Source organism: Tachyglossus aculeatus, unplaced genomic scaffold (assembly GCF_015852505.1).
Source record: "Tachyglossus aculeatus isolate mTacAcu1 unplaced genomic scaffold, mTacAcu1.pri scaffold_221_arrow_ctg1, whole genome shotgun sequence".
Taxonomy (NCBI): domain Eukaryota; kingdom Metazoa; phylum Chordata; class Mammalia; order Monotremata; family Tachyglossidae; genus Tachyglossus; species Tachyglossus aculeatus.
Genome location: NW_024044937.1, coordinates 38,120 through 64,325, shown reverse-complemented (window position 1 = coordinate 64,325; position 26,206 = coordinate 38,120). Strand labels below are relative to the sequence as shown.

At 48.9% G+C, this 26,206-nt stretch overlaps 1 protein-coding gene across 1 annotated transcript; it reads right to left on the bottom strand.

Moving 5' to 3' along the window:
• Positions 1-1,606: 1,606 nt before the first annotated feature.
• On the bottom strand, positions 1,607-22,958 carry SSR3 (signal sequence receptor subunit 3). The gene is made up of 5 exons (XM_038743000.1): positions 22,769-22,958; positions 15,732-15,858; positions 6,588-6,686; positions 4,482-4,613; positions 1,607-2,251 (listed from the first exon to the last, which is right to left on the bottom strand). Exons 1-5 carry the CDS (start codon positions 22,899-22,901, stop codon positions 2,185-2,187), a joined length of 558 nt encoding a protein of 185 aa, XP_038598928.1. The 5' UTR covers positions 22,902-22,958; the 3' UTR covers positions 1,607-2,184.
• Between the last annotated feature and the right edge of the window lie 3,248 nt (positions 22,959-26,206).

The following is a 26,206-nucleotide window of genomic DNA, read 5'->3' as shown; positions in this document are numbered from 1 at the left end:
AACTCTGCTCTCAGGATTAGAACCGTACCTTGGTCTTCGGGTTTGGCTTGGCAGAACACGCTTGTAATAATAATAATAATAATAATAGCATTTATTAAGCGCTTACTACGTGCAGAGCCCTGTTCTAAGCGCTGGGGAGGTTACAAGTTGATCAGGTTGTCCCACGGGGGGCTCACACCCTTAATCCCCATTTTACAGATGAGGGAACTGAAGCCCAGAGAAGTGACGTGACTTGCCCAAAGTCACACAGCTGGCAACTGGCAGAGCCAGGATTTGAACTCATGACCCGCGACTCCAAAGTCCGTGCTCTTTCCACTGAGCCACGCTGCTTGTACTTTCTCTGGGTCTCTCCTGGGACCAGGTGAGGTCACGGAGACCAGGATCTCGGCAAGGCCGGCGGGACTGGGGCGACCTCCCTTTGTTACCCAGAACTATTTTCAATCAATCGTATTTATTGAGCGCTTACTGTGTGCCGAGCACTGTACTAAGCGCTTGGGAAGTACAAGTTGGCAACATATAGAGACGGTCCCTACCCAACAGTGGGCTATATAAGGAGTAGCATGGCCTAGTGGAAAGAGCATGGGTCTTAAGAGTCAGGGGACCTGGGTTCTAATCCTAGCTCCACCACATGAGAAGCAGCGTGGCTCCGCGGAAAGAGCCCGGGCTTGGGAGCCAGAGGTCATGGGTTCTAATCCCACCCCCGCCACTTGTCAGCTGTGGGACTTTGAGCAAGTCACAACTTCTCTGGGCCTCAGTTCCCTCATCTGTAAAATGGGGATTAACACTGTGATCCCCACGTGGGACAACCTGATCACCTCGTATCTACCCAGCGCTTAGAACAGAAGCGGCGTGGCTCAGCGGAAAAGAGCCCGGGCTTTGGAGGTCATGGGTTCGAATCTCGGCTCGGCCAATTGTCAGCTGTGTGACTTTGGGCAAGTCACTTAGCTTCTCTGTGCCTGTAAAATGGGGGTTAAGACTGTGAGCCCCCCACGGAAAAACCTGATCACCTTGTAACCTCCCCAGCGCTTAGAACAGTGCTTTGCACATAGTAAGCGCTTAATAAATGTTAAAAAAACCAGTGCTTGGCACATAGTAAATGCTTAATACCAGTATTATTATAATTTATGCCTGCTGTGTAAACTTGGGCAAATTATTCAACTTCTCTGTGGCTCATTTCCCTCACCTATGAGGATTCAGCACCTGTTCCCTCTACTTTGATCGTGAGTCCTGTGTGGGACAGGGACTGTGTTTGACCAGATTATCTTGTATCTTCCCGGCACTTAAAAACAGTGCTTAATATTTTTATTATTATTATTATTATTAATCAGGGTGCCTGACCCCATCCACTCACCCAGACTGGCCACAGGAAGGGTTGATCCTTCACACTGAAGCCACGAAGCAAAATTCTAAAATCTCTCCAAGGTTTGGGGGTCACTCTGTTTCCTCCGAGAGCCCCAATATATCCACCGTGGCCCTCATTCATCACCCTATACTTCATTTTTAGGGCATTTCCAGTTGCCAACAATCTCGGCTAACAAAAAAATAAAAAAAAGAGAGAGAAAAGAGAAAGAATCCCACTTTCCAAAGAGCCAAAGAGTCCAGGAAGTCATGTTTCCAACTATTTTTTTTTATTAAAGAATTTTAAAATACAAGATCAGGGACAGTTTGCAAGGGGGTGGGATGGATCTTTCCTGAAACTTCGATGAGTTAAGGCTCCCGATTACATGAGAAAAACCAGGCTTGACTTTCATATTTACGTTGGGAAGGAAAAAAAAAGTTGCCATTCTTGAAATGCGGAGAACAAGTTATTAAACTTCTCACTGCTATTATAACTAACGGCAGCACAGCCCGGGTCACGGCGACCTCTGACAGGTCTCGGAAACAAATTGTTTTCTTCTCTTCATTCATGTGATTATGACAAGGCAGTTTCCCTGTTTTAATAAGTGACCTGGTACACTGAGTTTTCTTTCCAATTTATTTTCCTTCAACAGCCTGTCAAGCCGGCTGAAAATCAAAGCTTTTTATGTATAAAAAAAAGAATATACGGGCTTGGTCAAAAAACAAAGGAACTTTTGAACTCTACCAAATAGTTCTTGAGAGTCCCCTCCCCGGACGGGCTACTTTATCGTTTCCACCTACCCCAGCCCACCCGTAACAACGGGGCGGACGGGCGGCATCTTCGGGCTATTTGGAGCCGGTGGACAACAGGGCAATCAGCCCGGAAGAAGCACTTATGGTCAGAATATAGTTTCTGAGAAGGCGAGCGTCAAGGCGCAACTTCAAAAGCCTCGGATAGACCGTGAGACCGCTGGTGGACAGGGACCGCCTCTATACGTTGCCAACTTATACTTCCCAAGCGCTTAGTACAGTGCTCTGCACACAGTAAGCGCTCAATAAATACGACTGAGTGAATGAATCATCATCAATCGCATTCATTGAGCGCTTAATGAATGAACAGAGCCCCCGAAGCAAGACGTCAGATCCTACCTCGGCGCGGTCTGTTCGATCCCAACCCTGCTGCCGCAACCTCTACGGTCTAGAAAATGCGCTCTAGAGCTGGGGGATTTTGAGGAATGAGAAGCAGCAGGAGCAGGAAATGGGCTGCAATTGGAGGGAGAAAATCCAATATTTTAGGTGGAAGTCTAGACTGCCAGGACGCCCATCTGAGGCTCGCAAATTACGAAGGGCCGAGGGCAGGGAGGGGGAAACCAGGCCATTTCCTCAACCAAGCGTTCACCTCAGGGCTCGTGGGGGTGTTTCGTGGAGGAGGCGTGTAACTAAAGGGGGAGGGAGGGGAGGGAGTCAATCAATCAATCAATCAATTGTATTTATTGAGCGCTTACTGTGTGCAGAGCACTGTACCAAGCGCTTGGGAAGTACAAGTCGGCAACATACAGAGACGGTCCCTACCCAACAGTGGGCTCACAGTCTAGACGGGGGAGACAGAGAACAAAACCAAACATATTAACAAAATAAAATAAATAGAATATGTACAAATAAAAGAGTAATAAATACGTACAAACACATATACATATAGACAGGTGCTGTGGGGAGGAGGGGGAGAGGAAGGAGTGGGCTCAGTCTGGGAAGGCCTCCTGGAGGAGGTGAGCTCCTTGTCTTGGGAGCTTGCTTGTCTCCCCCCTCTAGACTGGGAGCCCATTGTTGGGTAGGAACCGCCTCTATATGTTGCCGACTTGTACTTCCCGAGCGCTTAGTACAGTGCCCTGCGCACAGTAAGCGCTCAATAAATACGGCTGAATGAATGAATGAGTGAATGAATGAATCCCTGCCACGCATGCATGCAGGGTACCGGGCTGTCAATCAATCAGTGGTTTTTATTGAGCACTTAGTGAACGCAGGGCACTGTACTAAGCGCTTGGAAAGTACAATTCAGCAACAAATAGGGGCAATCCCTGCCCAACAAAGGACTCACAGTCTGGAAAGGGGGAGACAGTTGAGCTGACTGCTTTCCCTCTCCCACTCAAAGCTGCTCCTCGTGCTGACGTGGCTCCCAGCTCTCTCTGTCTCTCTGATTAACCTCTATCTCCCCCAGCGCTTAGAACAGTGCTTGGCACGTAGTAAGCGCTTAACAAATGCCATCGCTATTGATATTACTAACCTCTCTGTGCCTCAGTGCCCTCACCTATAAAATGAGAAGCAGCGTGGCTCAGTGGAAAGCGCCCGGGCTTTGGAGTCGGAGGGCACGGGATCAAATCCCGACTCCGCCAACCGAGTCGAGTGTTCAGTTTGGTCTGAGGGCCAAAGACCACAAATTGGCGGGGCTTTGGTGGACGGAGGGGAAAGGGGGAGGTAGATGGGACTTAAAAGTGCAGAAGCGCAGCCGCTTCTGCCGGCCCCTTTCCGGGCTCGAGGCAGCGGCCGCCGCGGTCGGCCATCCCCACGTGCCACCACTCTCGGGGCCGGCTTAAAAAACCGGCTCTGGGGCTGAAACAAAACGGGCCCCTAGCACTCACGGCCCAGTTGCTTTGCACGGGGAACCGCGGGAAGACGACAGTCCCCCGGCCCACCGCCTCAAGACGAGAATTTAAGAACGGACAGGTCTCGGGGGAATCAACGCAGGGACCTTATTCACCTTGGCTGCTCTGATACAGCCTCCATTTTTCCCCCCCAAAGCAACAAATTCTTACCACGCCTGAGAAATCTCGGAGCGTACCGATCTCCTGTTAAAGAGACAGGGTGCACATTTTGCTCCAGGGATGTCGCTCGGCCACTCCCCAGGTCCTCGAAGGTCTACTTTGAGTGACTCTCCGTGACTCTGTTCCCTAGTCACAATGAACGGGACTGTCCTTTCCCATGGCACTTGTAAAGGTGCCCGAGGGCCAGAATGAATATAAAGAACACGCCATGTTATTCCTCGACGGAAAGCTACCAGAGAGCGCTGGGGGACAGGATGACCGTACGCTGGCTAATCCCGATCTTATCCCGAGGCTTTGGGAACGCTCAAGCCAAGGAAAGGATACACCGTGGGGTTGAAGTTCTTCAGGACAAAGAACGAAGCGATGATGACCAAGACCAGGAAGAGGGTGTTGTTGTAGAAGATGGAAAACGTTGTGGCTTCGTAATCGGCGACTTCGTTTTTCTTCCACAGGATTCTGTGTGCGAACAGAAAGCCAACGGACCGGTCACGGGGGCCAAACGCGTGGGGGCCAGAACCTGACCCGAACAACTCCGAGGCAGAGTGGCCCAGGAGATTTCTGGGGTTAAAATGATGTTTGCTGAAACTGAATTCCCAAGGACGGATCATTCTGTCAGGAGAGCTTCTCTGGCTCAAATTCCCCACATTCCTCGAGGCCAAAGTGGCAGCGATACTACAAATGGCATTCATTAAATGCGCTGCACTAAACGCTTGGAAAGTACAAGAGAAGCAAGGGGCATTTCCCCAGCCCGCGGGGAATATCCTGGGCACTTCTGCACACCTAATTTATTCAACTGCATCTTCGATTACTTATTCTGACCACTCTACTTTCTAAATACTTTTACGCCTTTCTTCCCCCCACCCTCCCAATAACAATGATGGTGCTTGTGAAGCGCTTACTTTGCGCCAGACACTGTACTAAGCACAGGGGTGGATCCAAGCAAATCGAATTGGACACAGTCCATCCCATATACTAACAATAATTATGTTATTAAGCGCTTACTATGTGGCAGGCACTGTACTAAGCACTGGGGTGGATACAAGTACAGTGCTCTGCACATAGTAAGCGCTCAATAAATATGATTGATTGACTGATTGATTACAAGGAAATCGGGTTGGACGCGGTCCCTGTCCCCCGTGGGGCTCACGGTCTCAATCACCGTTTTACAGATGAGGCAACTGAGGCACAGAGAAGTTAAGTGGCTTGCCCAAGGTCACACAACAGACAACTGGTGGAATCGGGATCAGAAGCCATGAATTTCTGACCCTCAGGCCCGTGCTCTGGCCACTGTGCAATATCCCCCATCCCGGTGAGAGTGTAACACCCTCGTGGAGGGAAAACGTTTCATTTTTTTACCGTGTTGGAGTAGTAGTAAGCACAGCATTAATATTGGCAATATTGAGTGTCCACTTGGTGTGATGCTCTTTACTAGGACAATGCAGACAAAGCAAGTGATATGCAACCTGCCCATTGGGACGGATATTTACACCCGTGGTGCTCAACATAAATACAGTGGGGTGCTAACGAGGGGTATTCCCCAAAGCGCTACATCAAGTCGCCCTCCACAAATATTACTCCTCCGGGAGCACACCCAAGCATGTACCTGTTGCGTTTCACCCTCAAAGATCTGCATTCTAGTCTGGCAATCCCATCTTCACAGGCGGGATCGTTTCCAATCTTATGTGTTCCCTCGTACAGGCGCTCAGATAAAACCAGGGTGCTAATTCAAGCTTGTATATCGAGCCACTTTCTCAGAAAGGCGAGCTTGGGGAAGAGGTCTGGACTTTGGGGCAGCCCCTCTTCTCCCTTCCCCTCCCCTGGAAGGTAAAGCGTTCAGGATTGGAGAGCATCCCTCCTCCTCCTCCGCTCATCCCAAAAGTGGTCTTTGGGGCCTCTTGGCCGCCAAGGTGGCCCTCGAGTTGCAAAATCCCAAACCCACTGGCGTACACTATCCGGCAGCTTGCAAGCATAGCAAAATTCCTGTTTCCGCACCGGCGGGTCAAGCCTTTGGCTCTTCTTCTTTCCCTACTCTGAAAGTTGAGTATCTACTAAAAAAAAAAAACCCTTACAAGGACTCAGGGAAACCCGCCGGAGCCTGTTCACGGCGTCAAGCGGGAGGAGCTTGGGGATTATCTGGGATTCTACATTATCCCTGTATTCCTGTCACCCATTAGCACGGATTATGCTTTAAGCAACCCTGGCGAGGCTGTCCTGCTTGCTCCTTTGAAAGCTCTCCTTGGAAACTCAACAAGCAACCCTTCAGCACTACTGCTTTGCTCTCTAAATTACAAAAGCTGAAAAGTCAGGATTTTGTTTCTCTTCAGAAGTACTTTACTGTAGTAGTGATTAGGCCAACGTCACTGCCCAAGGAGGCAAGCCCCTAAGTACCCTCCCGGTAAAGCGTTTCCACTTTTTCCCAACGAGTCTAACCTTTCATCCTTCTCTTTCCGAGACATTTTCCGATTGTCGGCCTCAGAAAGTTTGCGAGTAACTTCCTTGGAGACGGCATCCTCTCTCTTCTGAGCTACTCTGTTTGGGAAAAAAAAAAGAAAGAAAAGAGAATGAACAAACAATAATAAATACATAATTATGGTATTTGTTAAGTGCCTACTTTATGCAAAGCACTGGGGTAGATACAACGTAATCAGGTTGTCCCATGTGGGGTTCGCAGTCTTAATTCTCATTTTACAGACGAGGTAACTGAGACACAGAGAAGTGAAGTGACTTGCCCATGGTCACACAGCAGACAATAATAATAATGATGGCATTTGTTCATTCATTCAATCGTATTTATTGAGCGCTTACTGTGTGCAGAGCACTGTACTAAGCCCTTGGGAAGTACAAGTTGGCAACACACAGAGACGGTCCTTACCCAACAGCGGGCTCACAATCTAAAAAAAATAAAATAAAATAATGGCATTTATTAAGCACTTACTATGTGCAGAGCACTGTTCTAAGCACTGGGGAAGTTACAAGGTGATCAGGTTGTCCCACAGGGGGCTCACAGTCTTAATCCCCATTTTACAGATGAGGTAACTGAGGCACAGAGAAGTTAAGTGACTTGCCCAGAGTCACACAGCTGACAATTGGTGGAGCTGGGATTTGAACCCATGACCTCTGACTCCAAAGCCCGGGCTCTTTACCACTGAGCCACGCTTTTTCTCTAAGTCTAGAAGACTGTTAAGCACTTACTATGTGCGCAGCACTGTTCTAAGCACTGTTCTAAGTGGGGGGGGGATACAAAGTGATCAGGTTGTCCCACGTGGGGCTCACAGTTTTAATCCCCATTTTCCAGATGAGGAAACTGAGGCTCAGAGAAGTGAAGTGACTGTCCCAAGGTCACCCAGCAGACAAGTGGCGGGGCCGGGATTAGAACCCACGACCTCTGACTCGCAAGCCCGTGCCCTTTCCACTACGCCAGGCTTGGTTCCCAGCACGCCTGGGGCACGAGGGTTACAACCTCACACATACTCCTCATCGTCATCATCAATCGTATTCATTGAGCGCTTACTGTGTGCAGAGCACTGGACTAAGCGCTTGGGAAGTACAAATTGGCAACATATAGGGACGGTCCCTACCCAACAGTGGGCTCACAGTCTAAAAGGGGGAAGACAGACCTACTCACACAGTTTGTTCTTGCAACTGAGCCTGGAGATTCGGCAATGCTGTACTTTAGAAGAAAACACGTTGGACAGAAAGTCCCGAGCTCGGAGCTTCGTAACATGAACAGCAAAACCCCCAGGGGAGGCTGAGGATCCTGTTCCCGCCAAGGCCTTGGAGGGCTTCCAAGGTGGCGATCGCTTTTATCGAAGGGAGGGAGAACTTGGAAAAGTAGACGGGTACGACGGAAGGAGACGTTAAGACGCTTAACGCTATTTCCCGGCACGGAGGAGATGACCTAGGCGCCAACCGGTTCCACTGAGCAAGATGGGAGCCTGCTGCCCGATCAAGGCAGCTTGTACTTCCCAAGTGCTCTGCACACAGTAAGCGCTCAATAAATACAATTGAATGAATGAATGAATACAATTGAATGAATGAAGGCCAAAAGCCCCCAGCTCGGCTGCAAAGACTCCCTGGTTTTCACTTCAAAATCTCAGGAGGATTCTGAAGTGGAGGAAATCGGCCGCCGATCTCGGCCTCTGATTTTTAAAAGCGTCCAAATCTGATTTTGAAAAGCATCGCGGACTCAGCCTGGGGGGCAGCCGGCCACACCACGCCACGAGCCACTCTCCCGGGGGAAGAGCGTGCATTTTCCGTTCCCAGAAACTTCCAGCTGTCCCTGGGGAACCTAATTCCTCCCCCCAAAGAAATGATCACTTCCCAAGCGCTCAGTACAGTGCTCTGCACACAGTAAGTGCTCAATAAATACGGCTGAATGAACGAATGAACCCACCCCCTTGAACAGCAGCATAAAAATACGTGCTCAATAAATACGGCTGAATGAATGAATGAACCCACCCCCTTGAAAAGTAGCATAAAAATACGTGCTCAATAAATACGGCTGAATGAATGAATGAATCCACCTCCTTGAACAGCAGCATAAAAATACTGTACTGATGAAAGCCTATACGGAAGAGGCAACAGGGCCCATTTTCGGTGGGTTGTTTTTTTTTTTTTTAATTCAACTCTGCTGACTTATCTGAGTTCCCCTGAGGGCCTTTAAAGGAGCCATTTGGAATGGCCAATGTCAATTCCAAGGACTTGCCTAAAGAGGAAAAAGGAGGAAACGGAGGAAAAAGAGGCGGAGGGCAAAATTCAGTGCTGTGGGGAATTCGGTATGCAGCAAAAAAGGTGAGGGACCCAGTGATAACTTCGGCAGGAAGCCCAGAACTTGCTTTCCAGTTCCCAAGCAGGAGTCCGACTTCTGAACTTCCTCCTTTCCTATGATCTTCCAACCTGGCTATTTGGGAGCCTCCCCGGAGGGCCGCGAGAGTGGAGGGAGGAAATCCTGTGGGTCCCAAAGGGATCCGGGGCGGCCCGGCCAGTAAAGGCGAGGCCCCGAGTACCAATCAATCAATCAATCGTATTTATTGAGCGCTTACTGTGTGCAGAGCACTGTACTAAGCGCTTGGGAAGTACAAGTTGGCGACATATAGAGACGGTCCCTACCTGACAACGGACTCACGGTCTAGAAGGGGGAGACAAAGGGAATGGGAATGCCCCAAGGGAATGGAATAAGAGTGCAATGCTGTTCATTCAACGCTTCAGAGCTGACAAATGACACGCTGGGTGGCCGGGGACACTGTAGGACCACCAGACATCATCCAACTTGTACTTCCCAAGCGCTCAGTACAGTGCTCTGCACACAGTAAGCGCTCAGTAAATACGATTGATTGATTGATCATCAGCCTGAGGAGGCCTCGGGCCTGCTCACTCTAGGACACACTATGGGAAGCAGCGTGGCTCAGTGGAAAGAGCCCGGGCTTTGGAGTCAGAGGTCATGGGTTCGAATCCCGGCTCCGCCGCTTGTCCGCTGTGCGACTCTGGGCAAGTCGCTTGACTTCTCCGGGCCTCAGTTCCCTCATCTGGAAAATGGGGACGAAGACTGTGAGCCCCACGTGGGACAACCTGATCGCCTTGCATCCTCCCCAGCGCTTAGAACAGTGCGTTGCACATAGTAAGCACTTAACAAATACCAAAAGTATTATTATTATTATTACATGACCTGGGGAAAGGAGGAGGAGGGGAAAAGGAGAAGCAGGAGGAGAAAGAGGAGAAAAATGAGAAGGAGAAAGAGGAGAAGGGGAGGGGGAGAAAAAAGAGGCAGAGGTTAGGAGAAGGAGGAAGAGGAGAAGGAGAAGGAAAGGAGAGAAGGAGAAAGAGGAGGAGGGGAGGAAGAGAAATCAATCAATCGTATTTATTGAGCGCTTACTGTGTGCAGAGCACTGTACTAAGCGCTTGGGAAGTACAAGTTGGCAACACATAGAGACAGTCCCTACCCAAGAGAAAGAGCAAGAGGGTCAGGATAAGGCCTCCATGGAGGTTGAACACCCCAGGGGACTTGGAACTGGCCTGGCATCTTTCAGAGGCTCCCCAAAGTAGAATTAGGGTCCACTTCAAGCCTGTTACCTTTTGAACACCCACCAATTGGAGCCAAGCTCTCGGAGAACCAAAAAGCCACCGTCAAGTTTGAGTGTGCTGGCTGAGCTACCCCTAGGTATTGGGGCAGGGTTCATCTCCTCCCCTGGACTGATTCTAAGCTTCCTGAGGGCAGGTTCCGTCCTACTAGCTCAACCGGACTCTCCCAAGTGCTGAGATCAGTGCTCTGTACAGAGTTAAGTGCTCAATAAGTACCACTGATTGAGCTGACCAAATTTCAGCCTGCCAGGAACCTGGACTGGCGGAGAAAGTGAAATGCTACCAGAAGCACCTTATCACATTGCCAATGGGGCTGCCACTTCCAAAGGTTCTTTTAATCAATTTAATCTAGTTTTTTTAAAGTTTTTTCTTTGCTTTTCAGCGAGCCCTACATCTGAAATAAGCTCACTTTACCACTATATTTTTGACGACCCTCTTAGTGATGTTGGACAGATTACAACTGCTTGTCAGTAACTGAGTATTTTACTGGAGAAGAGAACATTTGCTCTGTGGCTCAGTGGAAAAGAGCCCGGGCTTTGGAGTCAGAGGTCGTGGGTTCAAATCCCGGCTCTGCCGATTGTCAGCTGTGTGACTTTGGGCAAGTCACTTCACTTCTCTGGGCCCCAGTTCCCTCACCCGTAAAATGGGGGTGAAGACTGTGAGCCCCCTGTGGGGCTCACACAACTTGTAACCTCCCCAGTGCTTAGAACAGTGCTTTGCACATAGTAAGCGCTTAATAAATGCCATCATTATCATTATTATCTATTCAACTTACTGCAATGAATCCGGCCAGTAAAATGTGCTCTGCACACAGTAAGTGCTCAAGAAATATCACTGATTGACTGTTTGCCAGAAAAGAAAAATTCATAAGAAACATTCAAAACCGGAGTAGTGACTACTGATATGAAAAGATACCCACAGACGTTCAGGACTAACCACGACATACCCCCCAAAAAATAAATAAAATAAATATCCTATTCTTTAACGGCACAAACACAATGAGTTGCCAGCCAGATATGTTGCCAACTTGTACTTCCCAAGCGCTTAGTACAGTGCTCTGCACAAAGTAAGCGCTCAATAAATAAAATTGATTGATTGAATGAATGAATAAAGAGGCCCGATAACTGTCTTTTCTAGTTTAACCCCTCAAGTCTGGAGTGGAAACAATGGTAATAATAATAATCACGATTGGGGTATTGGTAATCACTTTGTTTGTGCCAAACATTGTTCTAGACACTGGGGTAGATGCAAGGTACTTAGGTTGGAGAAAGTCCCTGTCCCACGCGGGGCTCACAGTCTACATAGGGGCGAGAACGGTTATTTCATCCCCGTTTTACAGATCAATCAATCAATCGTGTTTATTGAGCGCTTACTGTGTGCAGAGCACTGTACTAAGCGCTTGGGAAGTACAAGTTGGCAACATATAGAGACAGTCCCTACCCAACAGTGGGCTCACAGTCTAGAAGGGGGAGACAGACAACAAAACATATAAACCAAATAAAATAAACAGAATAAATATGTATAAGTAAAATAGAGTAATAAATATGTACAAACATATACATTCATTCATTCAATCGTATTTATTGAGCGTTTACTGTGTGCACAGCACTGAGCTAAGCGCTTGGGAAGCAAAAGTTGGCAACATCTAGAGACGGTCCCTACCCAACAGTGGGCTCACAGCGTAGAAGGGGGAGACAGACAACAAAACAGAACATGTATACCAAATAAAATAAATAGAATAAATATGTACAAGTAAAATAGAGTAATAAATATATACAAACATATACATTCATTCATTCAATCGTATTTATTGAGCGTTTACTGTGTGCAGAGCACTGTACTAAGCGCTTGGGAAGCACAAGTTGGCAACATCTAGAGATGGTCCCTACCCAACAACGGGCTCACAGCGTAGAAGGGGGAGACAGACAACTAAACAGAACATGTACACCAAATAAAATAAATAGAATATGTACAAGTAAAATAGAGTAATAAATATGTACAAACATATACATTCATTCCAATCGTATTTATTGAGTGTTTACTGTGTGCAGTGCACTGTACTAAGCGCTTGGGAAGCACAAGTTGGCAACATCTAGAGACGGTCCCTACCCAACAGCGGGCTCACAGCGTAGAAGGGGGAGACAGACAACTAAACAGAACATATAAACCAAATAAAATAAATAGAATAAATATGTACAAGTAAAATAGAGTAATAAATATATACAAACATATACATTCATTCATTCAATCGCATTTATTGAGTGTTTACTGTGGGCAGAGCAATGTGCTAAGCGCTTGGGAAGTACAAGTCGGCAACATACAGAGACGGCCCCTACCCAACAGCGGGCTCACAGCGTAGAAGGGGGAGACAGACAACAAAACAAAACATGTACACCAAATAAAATAAATAGAATAAATATGTACAAGTAAAATAGAGCAATAAATACGTACAAACATATATACACATATACAGGTGCTGTGGGGAGGGGAAGGAGGTAAGGCGGGGGGGGGGGGCACTAAATCAGTCGTATTTCTGGAGCGCTTACTGTGTGCACAGCACTGTACCAAGGGCTTGGGAGAGGACAACAGAACAATAAACAGACATATTCCCTGCCCACAGCAATCTTACAGTCTAGAGGGGGAGACAGACAGGAGTAGAAATCAATAAATGACAGGTCTGGACATAAGTGCTATGGGGCAGGGAGTGGGGGGGTGAATCAAGGGAGCGAGTCAGGGCGACACCGTGGCTCAGTGGCCAACTTGTACTTCCCAAGCGCTTAGTACAGTGCTCTGCACACAGCAGGCGCTCACTAAATACGACTGAATGAATGAATGAATGAAAGAGCCCGGGCTTGGGAGTCAGAGGACGTGGGTTCTAATTCCGACCCCGTCACTTGTCTTCTGTGTGACCCTGGGCAAGTCGCTTACCTTCTCTGTGCCTCAAGTCCCTCATCTTTAAAATGGGGATGATAATAATAATGATGGTATTTGTTAAGCGCTTACTATGTGCAAGACACTGTTCTAAGCGCTGGGGCGGGGGATACAAGGTGATCAGGTTGTCCCACGTGGGGCTCGCAATCTTCATTCCCATTTTACAGATGCGGTATCTGAGGCACAGGGAAGTGAAGTGACTTGCCCAAAGTGATACAGCCGGTAAGTGGCGGAGCCGGAATTAGAACCCATGACCTCTGACTCCCAAGCCCGGGCTCTTTCCACTGAGCCACGCTGCTTCTACTTAACAAATACCGTAATAATTATTATTAGAAAAGGAGGGCTTAATCAAGGGACGGTCTCTTGAAAGACGCCCCACCTCCAGACCTCCTCCCCGAGTCAATCCTATTTCTAGCTGTTGACCCTGTACAGAGTTCCAAAAAAGCACTGGGAGAGGACGGCAGAGTTGGTTGGCACGATCCCTCTACTCATTCACTCAATCGTATTTATTGAGCATTTACTGTGTGCAGAGCACTGTGCTAAGCGCTTGGGAAGTACGAGTTGGCAACCTATGGAGACTGTCCCTACCCAACAGCGGGCTCACAGTCTAGAAGGGGGAGACAGACGACAAAACAGAACATGTAAACCAAATAAATAGAATCAATCAATCGTATTTATTGAGCGCTTACTATGTGCAGAGCAGAGTAATAAATATGTACAAGCATATACGTTCATTCATTCAATCGTATTTATTGAGCGTTTACTGTGTGCAGAGCACTGTACTAAGCGCTTGGGAAGTACAAGTTGGCAACAGATAGAGACGGTCCCTACCCAACAGCGGGCTCACGGTCTAGAAGGGGGAGACAGACAACAGAGCAGAACATGTAAACCAAATAGAATAGAATATGTACAAGTAAAAGAGAGTAATAAATATGTACACATACATTCATTCATTCATTCAATTGCATTTACTGAGCGTTTACTGTGTGCAGAGCACAGTGCTAAGCGCTTGGGAAGCACAAGTTGGCAACATCTAGAGACGGTCCCTACCCAACAGCGGGCTCACAGTCTAGAAGGGGGAGACAGACGACAAAACAGAACATGTAAACCAAATAAAATAAAAAGAATAAATATGTACAAGTAAAATAGAGTAATAAATATGTGCAAACTTACACATTCATTCAATCGTATTTATTGAGCGCTTACTGTGTGCAGAGCACTGTGCTAAGCGCTTGGGAAGTCCAAGTTGGCAACATCTAGAGACGGTCCCTACCCAACAGCGGGCTCACAGTCTAGAAGGGGGAGACAGACGACAAAATATATTGCAGGCGGGGGATGCGCCTGTCACCTGGTTACGCTGCCCTCTCCCAAGAACCCAGTACCGCGCTCTTTCACACAGAGAGCGTTCCATAAATAGGCCCGACGGACCGAATACGGCCCCGCTCTCACAGGAGTTTACGAGCGGGGACGGACGGCTGCGACGGTTTCTGGGAGGCCGATGCAGGGATGGGCAGCCGGCAGGTAGTGGGGGAAGCCTTCATTTCCCCCGCGGCGGTCCCCAGCCCCTCGCTAAGGGTGCCATCAGCCACCCTTGCAGATCGTTTAGACCGTGAGCCCGCTGTTGGGTAGGGACCGTCTCTCTATGTTGCCAACTTGGACTTCCCAAGCGCTTAGTACGGTGCTCTGCACACAGTAAGCGCTCAATAAATACGATTGATTGATTGATCGGGGGCTGCCGCGGACGGGTGAGGGTGGTCGGCGCTGGCTGCACCCACGGCAGGGCAGAAGCGAAGCCGCTGCTGCGGCCTCAACCTTCCGCTCCGCAACGAAACGCCGGGCGGGCCCGCGTGGACTTCAAACAAATTTCTAAAAAAGTCCCCCTGAATTACGCCGGCACGGATGGGACACTGCTCTAAAAACGCCGGTCGGGGTTCAGCGGCTCCGGCGAACCCTAAGCAGGTGTTTGTCGTGAAATCTGCCCCGTGGGGACTATATGTTTGTACATATTTATTACTCTATTTATTTATTACATATTTATTTGTACATATTTATTACTCGATTTATTTTACTTGTATTCTATTCTATTTAAATAGAATAATAAATATTCTATTTATTTTATTTTGTTCATATGTTTGGTCTTGTCCTCTGTCTCCCCCTTCTAGACTGTGAGCCCGCTGCTGGGTAGGGACCGTCTCTAGATGTTGCCAACTTGGACTTCCCAAGCCCTCAGTCCAGTGCTCTGCACACAGTAAGCGCTCAGTAAATACGATTGATCGATTGGAACAAATCCCTGTTCTCTGGAAAAATTACCCCAGAAAACCCACCATCATCATCAATCGTATTTATCGAGCGCTTACTGTGTGCAGAGCACTGTACTAAGCGCTTGGGAAGTCCAAATTGGCAACACATAGAGACGGTCCCTGCCCAACAGTGGGCTCACAGTCTAAACGGGGGAGACGGAGGACAAAACCAAACATACCACCAGCCCCCTGCAGACTCGTCCAGTATGCAGGACGCGAGATTTCGTGTGGGGGTGAGAAGGTGAGAACAATAAATCACACTTACTTGTGCTTGAGAACAAACTTGACATTCTTGTACGCGAAAGCTACTAAGTAGGTGCTCACAAGAGTCATCACACTGTACAGAACAGCAGACTGGACAAGATCCATATGCCATATTCGCCAATACAGCCCTGCCAAAGAACAAAAACACGGGTTGGTAAAGACTTTTTTGGCTCCCAGTCACGTACGTAACGGGTTCCGGAAGCTTAAAGCGCTAACACTGAGCGGCACGGCCTGGTGGAAAGAGTTCGGGCCCGGGAACAGGAGACCTGAGTTCTAATTCCACCGCTGCCACTTGTCTGGTGTGTGACAAGCGGGGCAAGTCGGTTAACTTCTCTTCGCCTCAATTTTCTCACCGGTAAAGTGGCATTAATTGCCATCCCCTGGGATCCTGAGCCCCATCTGGGACAGAGACTATGTCTAAACTGATTATCTCCCCCCTACTCCATTGCTTGGGGCAGTGTTTAAGACCCCTCACTGTGAGGAAAAGATATATAAAGCTTAGGACTCCAATGTTTGAGTATATTCACAAGAAGAAATGAGAAGTCAATGGACACTCCCTTTGAAATCCAGGAAAGTTAGGAAAGAGCCCATCCCCGTTTCTTCACTACCAGCTAATTACACGGCTCTGGGTTTAGGGGAAACAGGGCGGCCCCTAGTTTTAATCCTTGAATCAATCAATCGATCGTATTTATTGAGCAATTACTGTGTGCACAGCACTGTACTAAGCGCTTGGGAAGTACAAGTTGGCAACATATAGAGATGGCCCCTACCCAACAGCGGGCTCACAGTCTAGAAGAGGGAAGACAGAGGACAAAACCAAACATATTAACAAGATAAAATAAATAGAATAGATATGTACAAGTAAAATAGAGTAATAAATACGTAGAAACATATATACATCAATCAATCAATCAATCGAATTTACTGAGCGCTTACTGTGTGCAGAGCACTGTACTAAGCACTTGGGAAGTACAAGTTGGCAACCTATAGAGACGGTCCCTACCCAACAGCAGCCTCACAGTCTAGAAGGGGGAGACAGAGGACAAAGCAAAACATATTAACAAAATAAAATAAATAGATATGTACAAGTAAAATAAATGGAGTAATAAATATGTACAAACATATATACAGGTGCATGTGGGGAAGGGAAGGTGGTATGGTGGGGGGATGGAGAGGGGAAGGAGGGGGAGAGGAAGGAGTGGGCTCAGTCTGGGAAGGCCTCCTGGAGGAGGTGAGCTCTCAGTAGGGCCTTGAAGGGAGTAGGGAAAGTGTCCGAGTGGGAAGACCACTGGGGGATGTGCCAGTTTGTTCTTGTACTGTACGCTCCCAGGCGCTTGGTGTAGTGCTCTGCACATGCTAAGTGTTCAATAAAGACGACTGAATAAATGAATTTCCATCACCAAAACCTGCCGGTCTCACCTCCACAACATCACCAAGATCCGCCCTTTCCTCTCCATCCAAACCGCTACCTCACTGGTTCAATCTCTCATCCTATCCCAATGGGATTACTGCATCAGCCTCCTCTCTGATCTCCCATCCTCCTGTCCCTCCTGCCTCTCCGCCACCGCTAACCTCCTCACCGTGCCTCGTTCTCACCCATCCCGCCGTCCACCCCCGGCCCACGTCCTTCCCCTGGCCTGGAATGCCCTCCTCTCTCCACAAATCCGCCAAGCTAGCTCTCTTCCTCCCTTCAAAGCCCCACTGAGAGCTCACCTCCTCCAGGAGGCCTTCCCAGACTGAGCCCCCCTTTTTCCTCTCCTCTTCCCCATCCCCCTCCACCCTAATAATAATGATGGCATTTTATTAAGCGCTAACTATGTGCAAAGCACTGTTCTAAGCGCTGGAGAGGTTACAAGGTAATCAGGTTGTCCCATGGGGAGGGGCTCACAGTCTTAATCCCCATTTTACAGATGAGGTAACTGAGGCCCAGAGAAGTTATGTTGCCAACTTGTACTTCCCAAGCGCTCAGTACAGTGCTCTGCACACAGTAAGTGCTCAATAAATACAACTGATTGATTAAGTGACTTGCCCAAAGTCACACAGCTGACAATTGGTGGAGCCGGGATTTGAACCCATGACCTCTGACTCCAAAGCCTGGGCTCTTTCCACTGATCCCCTCCCCACAGCACTTGTATATACTTGTACAGATTTATTACTCTACTTATTTTACTTGTACATATTTACTACTCTATTTTGTTAATGGTGCAGTCTTCTAGACTGTGAGCCCACTGCTGGGTAGGGACTGTCTCTATGTGTTGCCAACTTGTACTTCCCAAGCGCTTAGTACAGTGCTCTGCACACAGTAAGCGCTCAATAAATACAATTGATTAATGATGTGCACAGAGCTACAATTCTATTTATTCTGACGGTTTTGACCCGTCTATATATTTTGTTTTGTTGCTTTCATTCATTCAATCGCATTTATTGAGCGCTTACTGTGTGCAGAGCACTGTGCTAAGCGCTTGGGAAGTACAAGTCGGAAACATACAGAGACGTTCCCTACCCAACAGTGGGCTCACAGTCTAGAAGGGGGAGACAGAAAATAAAACAAAACATATTAACAAAATAAAATAAATAGAATAAATATGTACAAATAAAATAGAGTAATAAACACGTACAATCAATCAATCAATCAATCGTATTTATTGAGCGCTTACTGTGTGCAGAGCACTGTACTAAGCACTTGGGAAGTACAAGTCGGCAACATACAGAGATGGTCCCTACCCAACAGCGGGCTCACAGTCTAGAGGGGGGAGAAAGACAACAAAACCAAACATATTAACAAAATAAAATAAATAAATAAATATGTACAAATAAAATAGAGTAATAAATACGTACAATCAATCGCATTTATTGAGCGCTTGCTGTGTGCAGAGCACCGTTCAAAGCGCTTGGGAAGTACAATTCGGCAACATACAGAGACGGTCCCTACCCAACAGTGGGCTCACAGTCTAGAAGGGGGAGACGGACAACAAAACCAAACGTATTAACAAAATAAAATAAATAGAATAAATATGGACAAATAAAATACAGTAATAAATACGTACAAACAATCAATCAATCAATCAATCGTATTTACTGAGCGCTTACCGGGTGCAGAGCACTGTACTAAGCGCTTGGGAAGTACAAGTCGGCAACATATAGAGACGGTCCCTACCCAACAGCGGGCTCACAGTCTACAAGGGGGAGAGAGACAACAAAACCAAACGTATTAACAAAATAAAATAAATAGAATAGATATGTGCAAATAAAATAGAATAAATACGTACAATCAATCAATCGTATTTATTGAGCGCTTACTGTACTAAGCGCTTGGGAAGTTCAAGCCGGCAACATATAGAGACGGTCCCTACCCAACAGCGGGCTCACAGTCTAGAAGGGGGAGGCAGAGAACAAAACAAAATAAAATAAATAGAATAAATACGTACAAATAAGATAGAGTAATAAATGCGTACAAACACATATACATATAGACAGGTGCTGTGGGGAGGAGGGGGAGAGGAAGGAGTGGGCTCAGTCTGGGAAGGCCTCCTGGAGGAGGTGAGCTCCTTGTCTTGGGAGCTTGCTTGTCTCCCCCCTCTAGACTGGGAGCCCGTTGTTGGGTAGGAACCGTCTCCATATGCTGCCGACCTGTACTTCCCGAGCGCTTAGTACAGTGCCCTGCGCACAGTAAGCGCTCAATAAATACGGCTGAATGAATGAATGAGTGAATGAATGAATCCCTGCCACGCATGCATGCAGGGTCCCGGGCTGTCAATCAATCAGTGGCTTTTATTCAATCAATCAACCGTATTTATTGAGCGCTTACTGTGTGCTGAGCACTGTACTAAGCGCTTGGGAAGTCCAAGTTGGCGACATAGAGAGACGGTCCCTACCCAACAGTCTAGAAGGGGGAGACAGAGAACAAAACCAAACATACTAACAGAATAAAATAAATAGAGATGTACAAGCAAAATAAATACATAAATGATTTACTGAGCACTTTGTGAAGGCAGGGCACTGTACTAAGCGCTTGGAAAGTACAATTCAGCAACAAATAGGGGCAATCCCTGCCCAACGAAGGACTCACAGTCTGGAAAGGGGGAGACAGTTGAGCTTATACTGCTTTCTCGGTGCTTTCCCTCTCCCACTCAGAGCTGCTCCTCGTGCTGACGTGGCTTCCAGCTCTCTCTGTCTCTCTGATTGACCTGTATCATCTCCCCCAGCGCTTAGTACAGTGCTTGGCACATAGTAAGCGCTTAACAAATGCCATCGCTATTGATACTACTAACCCCTCTGCGCCTCGGTGCCCTCCCCTATAAAATGAGAAGCAGCGTGGCTCAGTGGAAAGCGCCCGGGCTTTGGAGTCACAGGGCGCGGGTTCAAATCCCCCCCCCCCCCCCCCCCCCCCGCCAACTGTCAGCTGTGTGACTCTGGGCAAGTCACTTCACTTCTCTGGGCCTCAGTTACTTCGTCTGTAAAATGGGCGTGAAGGCTGGTGGGCCGCCCCCCCCCGCCCCGTGGGACAACCTGAAATAAGTGCCACCATTATTATTATTAAAATGGGGATTAAAAGTGTGAGCTCCACGTGGGACAATCTGATTACCTTGTAACCTCCCCAGCGCTTAGAACAGTGCCTGGCACCTAGTAAGCGCTTAATAAGTGCCACCATTATTATTATTATTATTACTAAAATGGGGATTAAAAGTGTGAGCCCACCTGAGGACAACCTGATTACCTCGTAACCTCCCCAGCGCTTAGAACAGTGCTTGGCACATAGTAAGTGCTTAATAAATACAGCCCACTGTTGGGTAGGGACCGTCTCTATATGTTGCCAACTTGTACTTCCCAAGCGCTGAGTACAGTGCTCTGCACACAGTAAGCGCTCAATAAATACGACTGATTGATTGATTAATTATTATTATTAAAATAGGGATTAAAAGTGTGAGCCCGCCGTGGGACAACCTGATCACCTCATAAGCGCTTAATAAGTGCCATCATTATTATCATTATTATTACGAAAATGGGGATTAAAAGTGTGAGCCCCCCGTGGGACAACCCGATCACCTCGTAACCTCCCCAGCGCTTAGAACAGTGCTTGGCACATAGTAAACGCTTCATAAATACCACCACTATTATTATTATTATTAAAATAGGGATTAAAAATGTGAGCCCGCCGTGGGACAACCTGATTACCTCGTAACCTCCCCAGCGCTTAGAACAGTGCTTGGCACCTAGTAAGCGCTTAACAAGTGCCCTTATTATTAAAATGGGGATTAAAAGTGTGGGCCTCCCGTGCGACAACCTGATCACCTCGTAACCTCCCCAGCGCTTAGTACAGTGCTTGGCACCTAGTAAGCGCCCTTATTATTAAAATGGGGATTAAAAGTGTGGGCCCGCCGTGAGTAACCTGATCACCTTGTAACCTCCCCAGCGCTTAGAACAGTGCTTAGCACCTAGTAAGCACTTAATAAGTACCACCATCATTATTATTAAAATGGGGATTAAAAGTGTGGGCCAACCCGATCACCTCGTAACCTCCCCTGCGCTTAGAACAGTGCTGGGCACCTAGTAAGCGCTTAATAAGTGCCCTTATTATTAAAATGGGGATTAAAAGTGTGGGCCAACCCGATCACCTCGTAACCTCCCCAGCGCTTAGAACAGTGCTGGGCACCTAGTAAGCGCTTAATAAGTACCACCATCGTTATTATTAAAATGGGGATTAAAAGTGTGGGCCAACCCGATCACCTCGTAACCTCCCCAGCGCTTAGAACAGTGCTTGGCACCTAGTAAGCGCTCATTAAGTGCCATTATGATTAAAATGGGGATTAAAAGTGTGGGCCAACCCGATCACCTCGTAACCTCCCCTGCGCTTAGAACAGTGCTGGGCACCTAGTAAGCGCTTAATAAGTACCACCATCGTTATTATTAAAATGGGGATTAAAAGTGTGGGCCAACCCGATCACCTCGTAACCTCCCCTGCGCTTAGAACAGTGCTGGGCACCTAGTAAGCGCTTAATAAGTGCCCTTATTATTAAAATGGGGATTAAAAGTGTGGGCCAACCTGATTACCTCGCAACCTCCCCAGCGCTTAGAACAGTGCTGGGCACCTAATAAGCGCTTAATAAGTGCCATTATGATTAAAATGGGGATTAAAAGTGTGGGCCAACCCGATCACCTAGTAACCTCCCCAGCGCTTAGAACAGTGCTTGGCACCTAGTAAGCGCTTAATAAGTGCCCTTATTATTAAAATGGGGATTAAAAGTGTGGGCCAACCCGATCACCTCGTAACCTCCCCAGCGCTTAGAACAGTGCTTAGCACCTAGTAAGCGCTCATTAAGTGCCATTATGATTAAAATGGGGATTAAAAGTGTGGGCCAACCTGATTACCTCGCAACCTCCCCAGCGCTTAGAACAGTGCTGGGCACCTAATAAGCGCTTAATAAGTGCCATTATGATTAAAATGGGGATTAAAAGTGTGGGCCAACCTGATCACCTCGTAACCTCCCCAGCGCTTAGAACAGCGCTGGGCACCTAGTAAGCGCTTAATAAGTACCACCATCATTATTAAAATGGGGATTAAAAGTCGGGGCCAACTAACCTCCCCAGAGCTTAGAACAGTGCTGGGCACCTAGTAAGCGCTTAATAAGTACCACCATTATTCTTATTAAAATGGGGACTAAAAGTGGGGGCCAACTAACCTCCCCAGCGCTTAGAACAGCGCTGGGCACCTAGTAAGCGCTTAATAAGTACCACCAACATTATTATTAAAATGGGGATTAAAAGTGTGGGCCAACCTGATCACCTCGTCACCTCCCCAGCGCTTAGAGCAGTGCTGGGCACGTAGTAAGCGCTTAATAAGTGCCACCACCGTTATTATTAAAATGGGGATTAAAAGTGTGGGCCAACCCGATCACCTCGTAACCCCCCCAGCGCTTAGAACAGCGCTGGGCACCTAGTAAGCGCTCAGCAGAAGCCATCCCCACGATTAGTAGTAGTAGTAGTAACAGGAGGGTCAGCAGTGCCAAGGATGGAGTGAGCCGTTTGGGGTTTCCTCACAGATGGGGATGGCGGAGACGATGAAGGCGTTCCCGAAGAAGAGCGCGGAGGACTTGGCGGACAGGTTTCGGCTGAAATCCTGGAGGAGCAGGTCCTCCTCTGACTGCTGCTTGGGGCCGCCCTTCGGAGCCATGGCCCACCGAACAACACCACGACGACAAGGACCGCACAAGGACCTCCCGCCCTGCGCATGCGCCACCGGCCCCGCTGCGCATGCGCCCTCCCCCTCGCTCCCCTTCCCGGGCTTCGGCCTCCCCCACCCCCTGCGCATGCGCACTCGCCCTCGCTCCCACGCCCCCTCCCGCCCAGGCCTAGGCCGGCCCGCCCTGCTCATGCGCCCGCATTCCATCGCCCAGGCCTCAGCCGTCCTCCTCTGCGCGTGCGCACTCGTCCTCGCTCCCCCGCCCCCCCGCCCAGGCCTAGGCCGGCCCGCCCTGCGCATGCGCCCGCACTCCATCGCCCAGGCCTCCGCCGTCCTCCTCTGCGCATGCGCCCGCATCCTCAATCCCCCCGGCCGCGGCCGCCCCCTCTGCGCATGCGCACTCGCCCTCGCTCCCACGGCCCCCCACCCAGGCCTAGGCCGGCCCGCCCTGCGCATGCGCCCGCGCCCGCACTCCATCGCCCAAGCCCCAGCCGTCATCATCATCATCATCAATCGTACTTATTGAGCGCTTACTATGTGCAGAGCACTGTACTAAGCGCTTGGGAAGTACAAATTGGCGACATATAGAGACAGTCCCTACCCAACAGTGGGCTCACAGTCTAAAAGGGGGAGACAGAGAACAAGACCAAACATACTAACAAAATAAAATAAATAGAATAGATATGGACAAATAAATTAAATAAATAAATACATAGAGTAAAAAGATACATAGAGCCGTCCTCCTCTGCGCATGCACCAGCACCCTCAAACCCCCCCGGCCGCGGCTCCACCTCTGCGCATGCGCCCGCACCCTCAAACCACCCCCCCCCCCGCCCATGCCGCGGCCGTCCTCCTCCGCGCACGCGCCCGCACCCTCGCTCCCCCGCTCAGGCCTAGCCCCCCCCGCCCAGGTCTCGGCCGGCCCTCCCTGCGCATGCGCCCGCGCCCGCACGCCATCTCCCAGGCCTCGGCCGTCCTCCTCTGCGCATGCGCCCGCGCCAGCACTCCACCGCCCAGGCCTCGGCCGCCCCCCCTGCGCATGCGCCCTCGTTCCCCCGACCAGGCCTCGGCCGGGCCCCCCTCTGCGCAGGCGCCCTCGCACCCCCGCCCAGGCCTCGGCTGCCCCCCCCCATCTGCGCATGCGCCCTCACCCTCACTTCCCGCTCAGGCCTCGGCCGCCCCCCCTCTGCGCATGCGCCCTCCCCCACTTTGCGCTTGGCTCAGTGGAAAGAGCCCGGCCTTTGGAGTCAGAGGTCATGGGTTCAAATCCCGCCTCCGCCAACTGTCATTGGTGTGACTTTGGGCAAGTCACTTCACTTCCCTGGGCCTCAGTGACCTCATCTGTAAAACGGGGATGAAGACTGTGAGCCCCACGTGGGACAAGCTGATCACCTTGTAACCTCCCCAGTGCTTTGCACATAGTAAGCGCTTAATAGACCCCTTCTAGACTGTAAGCCCGCTGTTGGTAGGGACTGTCTCTATGTGTTGCCGACTTGTACTTCCCAAGCGCTTAGTACAGTGCTCTGCACACAGTAAGCACTCAATAAATATGATTGATTGATTAATAAATGCCATCATTATTATTACCTAAGATAGCGGGAGAGCCGGGACCCTATCTCCCATTTCACAGATGGGGAAACAAAGCAAAGGGAGGGTAAGCAACCTTGCTCAAATTCACACAGCAAACTAGTGGTAGTGCTGGGTTTCGAACCCAAGTCTCTTGACTCCCAAGGCCCAAGCCACATTTCACTTCTCTTCCCCACTATGATACCTGGTACTGGTTTCAAAACCAACACGATGGTAATAATTTTGGTATTCGTTCAGCACTTACTATGCATCAGTAACTTGTACTTCCCAAGCACTTAGTGCAGTGCCCTGCACACAGAAAGTGCTCAGTAAATACAATTGATTGACCTCTGCAGCGTGGCTCAGTGGAAAGAGCCCGGGCTTTGGAGTCAGAGGTCATGGGTTTGAATCCTGACTCTGCCACTTAGCTGTGTGACTTTGGGCAAGTCACTTCACTTCTCTGGGCCTCAGTTCCCTCATCTGGAAAATGGGGGTTAAGTCTGTGAGCCCCACGTGGGACAACTTGATTACCTTGTATCTACCCCAGTGCTTAGAACAGTGCTTTGCACATAGTAAGCACTTAATAAATATTATTATTATTATTATCAGTAATATTCTCATCCCCTCCCCATCATCCCCCTCCCTCTAGCCCTACCCCCTTCCCCTCCCCACAGCACTTGTGTCTATTTGTACATATTTATTACTCTATTTATTTTATTAATGATGTGCACATAGCTATAATTCTATTTATTCTGATGGTAGACACCTGTCTCCATGTTTTGTTTTGTTATCTGTCCCCCCTTTCTAGACTGTGAGCCCGTTGTTGGGTAGGGGCTGTCTCTATATGCTGCCGATTTGTACTTCCAAGCGCTTAGTACAGTGCCCTGCACCCAGTAAGCGCTCAATAAATACGATGGAAGTGCTCTGCACGCAGTAAGCGCTCAATACGATTGATTGATTGATTGATTGATGAGCCCAACTTTTAGACTGTGAGCCCAATGTTGGGTAAGAACTGTCTCTATATGTTGCCAATTTGTACTTCCCAAGCGCTTAGTACAGTGCTCTGCACATAGTAAGCGCTCAATAAATACGATTGATGATGATGATGGAATGAATGAATGCGCCCGCACTCCCCTGCCCAGGCCTCGGTCGCCCCTCTCTGCGCATGCGCTCTCGCCCCCCCGCCCCCTCTCCCAGGCCTAGGCCTGCCCCGCTCTGCGCATGCGCCCGCGCCCTCTCCACCGCCCCCTCTGCACATGCGCACTCCCCCGCCCCGTCCAGGCCTTGGCCGCCCCTCTTTTTGCGCATGCGCCCTCGTCCTCGCTCCCCCGCCCAGTCCTCGGCCGGCCCCGCCCTGCGCATGCGCCCGCGCTCCCACCGCGGGGCGGGACTCGCGCCTGTCAATTACCCCAGCGCTCCAGGAACGGACCAATCGGAACCCGCGGCGTTCGCCTTCCCGCCTCCGACCCCGCCGGAAGCGCAGAGGGGCACTTCCGGCGTTAGATGCTCCTGACACGTGGAAAACAGTTTTTTTTTTTTTTTTTGGTAAAACTTTATCAGCATCCCCTGTCGTAGTAACACTAATAATAATAACATTCATTCATTCAATCGTATTTATTAATAATAATAATAATGATGATGATGATGGTATTTGTTAAGCGCTTACTATGTGACAAACACTGTTCTAAGCACTGGGGGGATACAGATAGAGACTATAAACAAGATAGATG

Bases quoted from the DNA above. Each gene is read 5' to 3' on its own strand.
- SSR3 (XM_038743000.1), bottom strand. From the start codon at position 22,901: ATGGCTCCGAAGGGCGGCCCCAAGCAGCAGTCAGAGGAGGACCTGCTC. The intron at 6,687-15,731 runs GTAAGTGTGATT...TTTCCCAAACAG, and splicing joins AAGTTTGTTCTCAAGCACAA to AGTAGCTCAGAAGAGAGAGG. The intron at 4,614-6,587 runs GTTAGACTCGTT...GTTCGCACACAG, and splicing joins CGGAAAGAGAAGGATGAAAG to AATCCTGTGGAAGAAAAACG.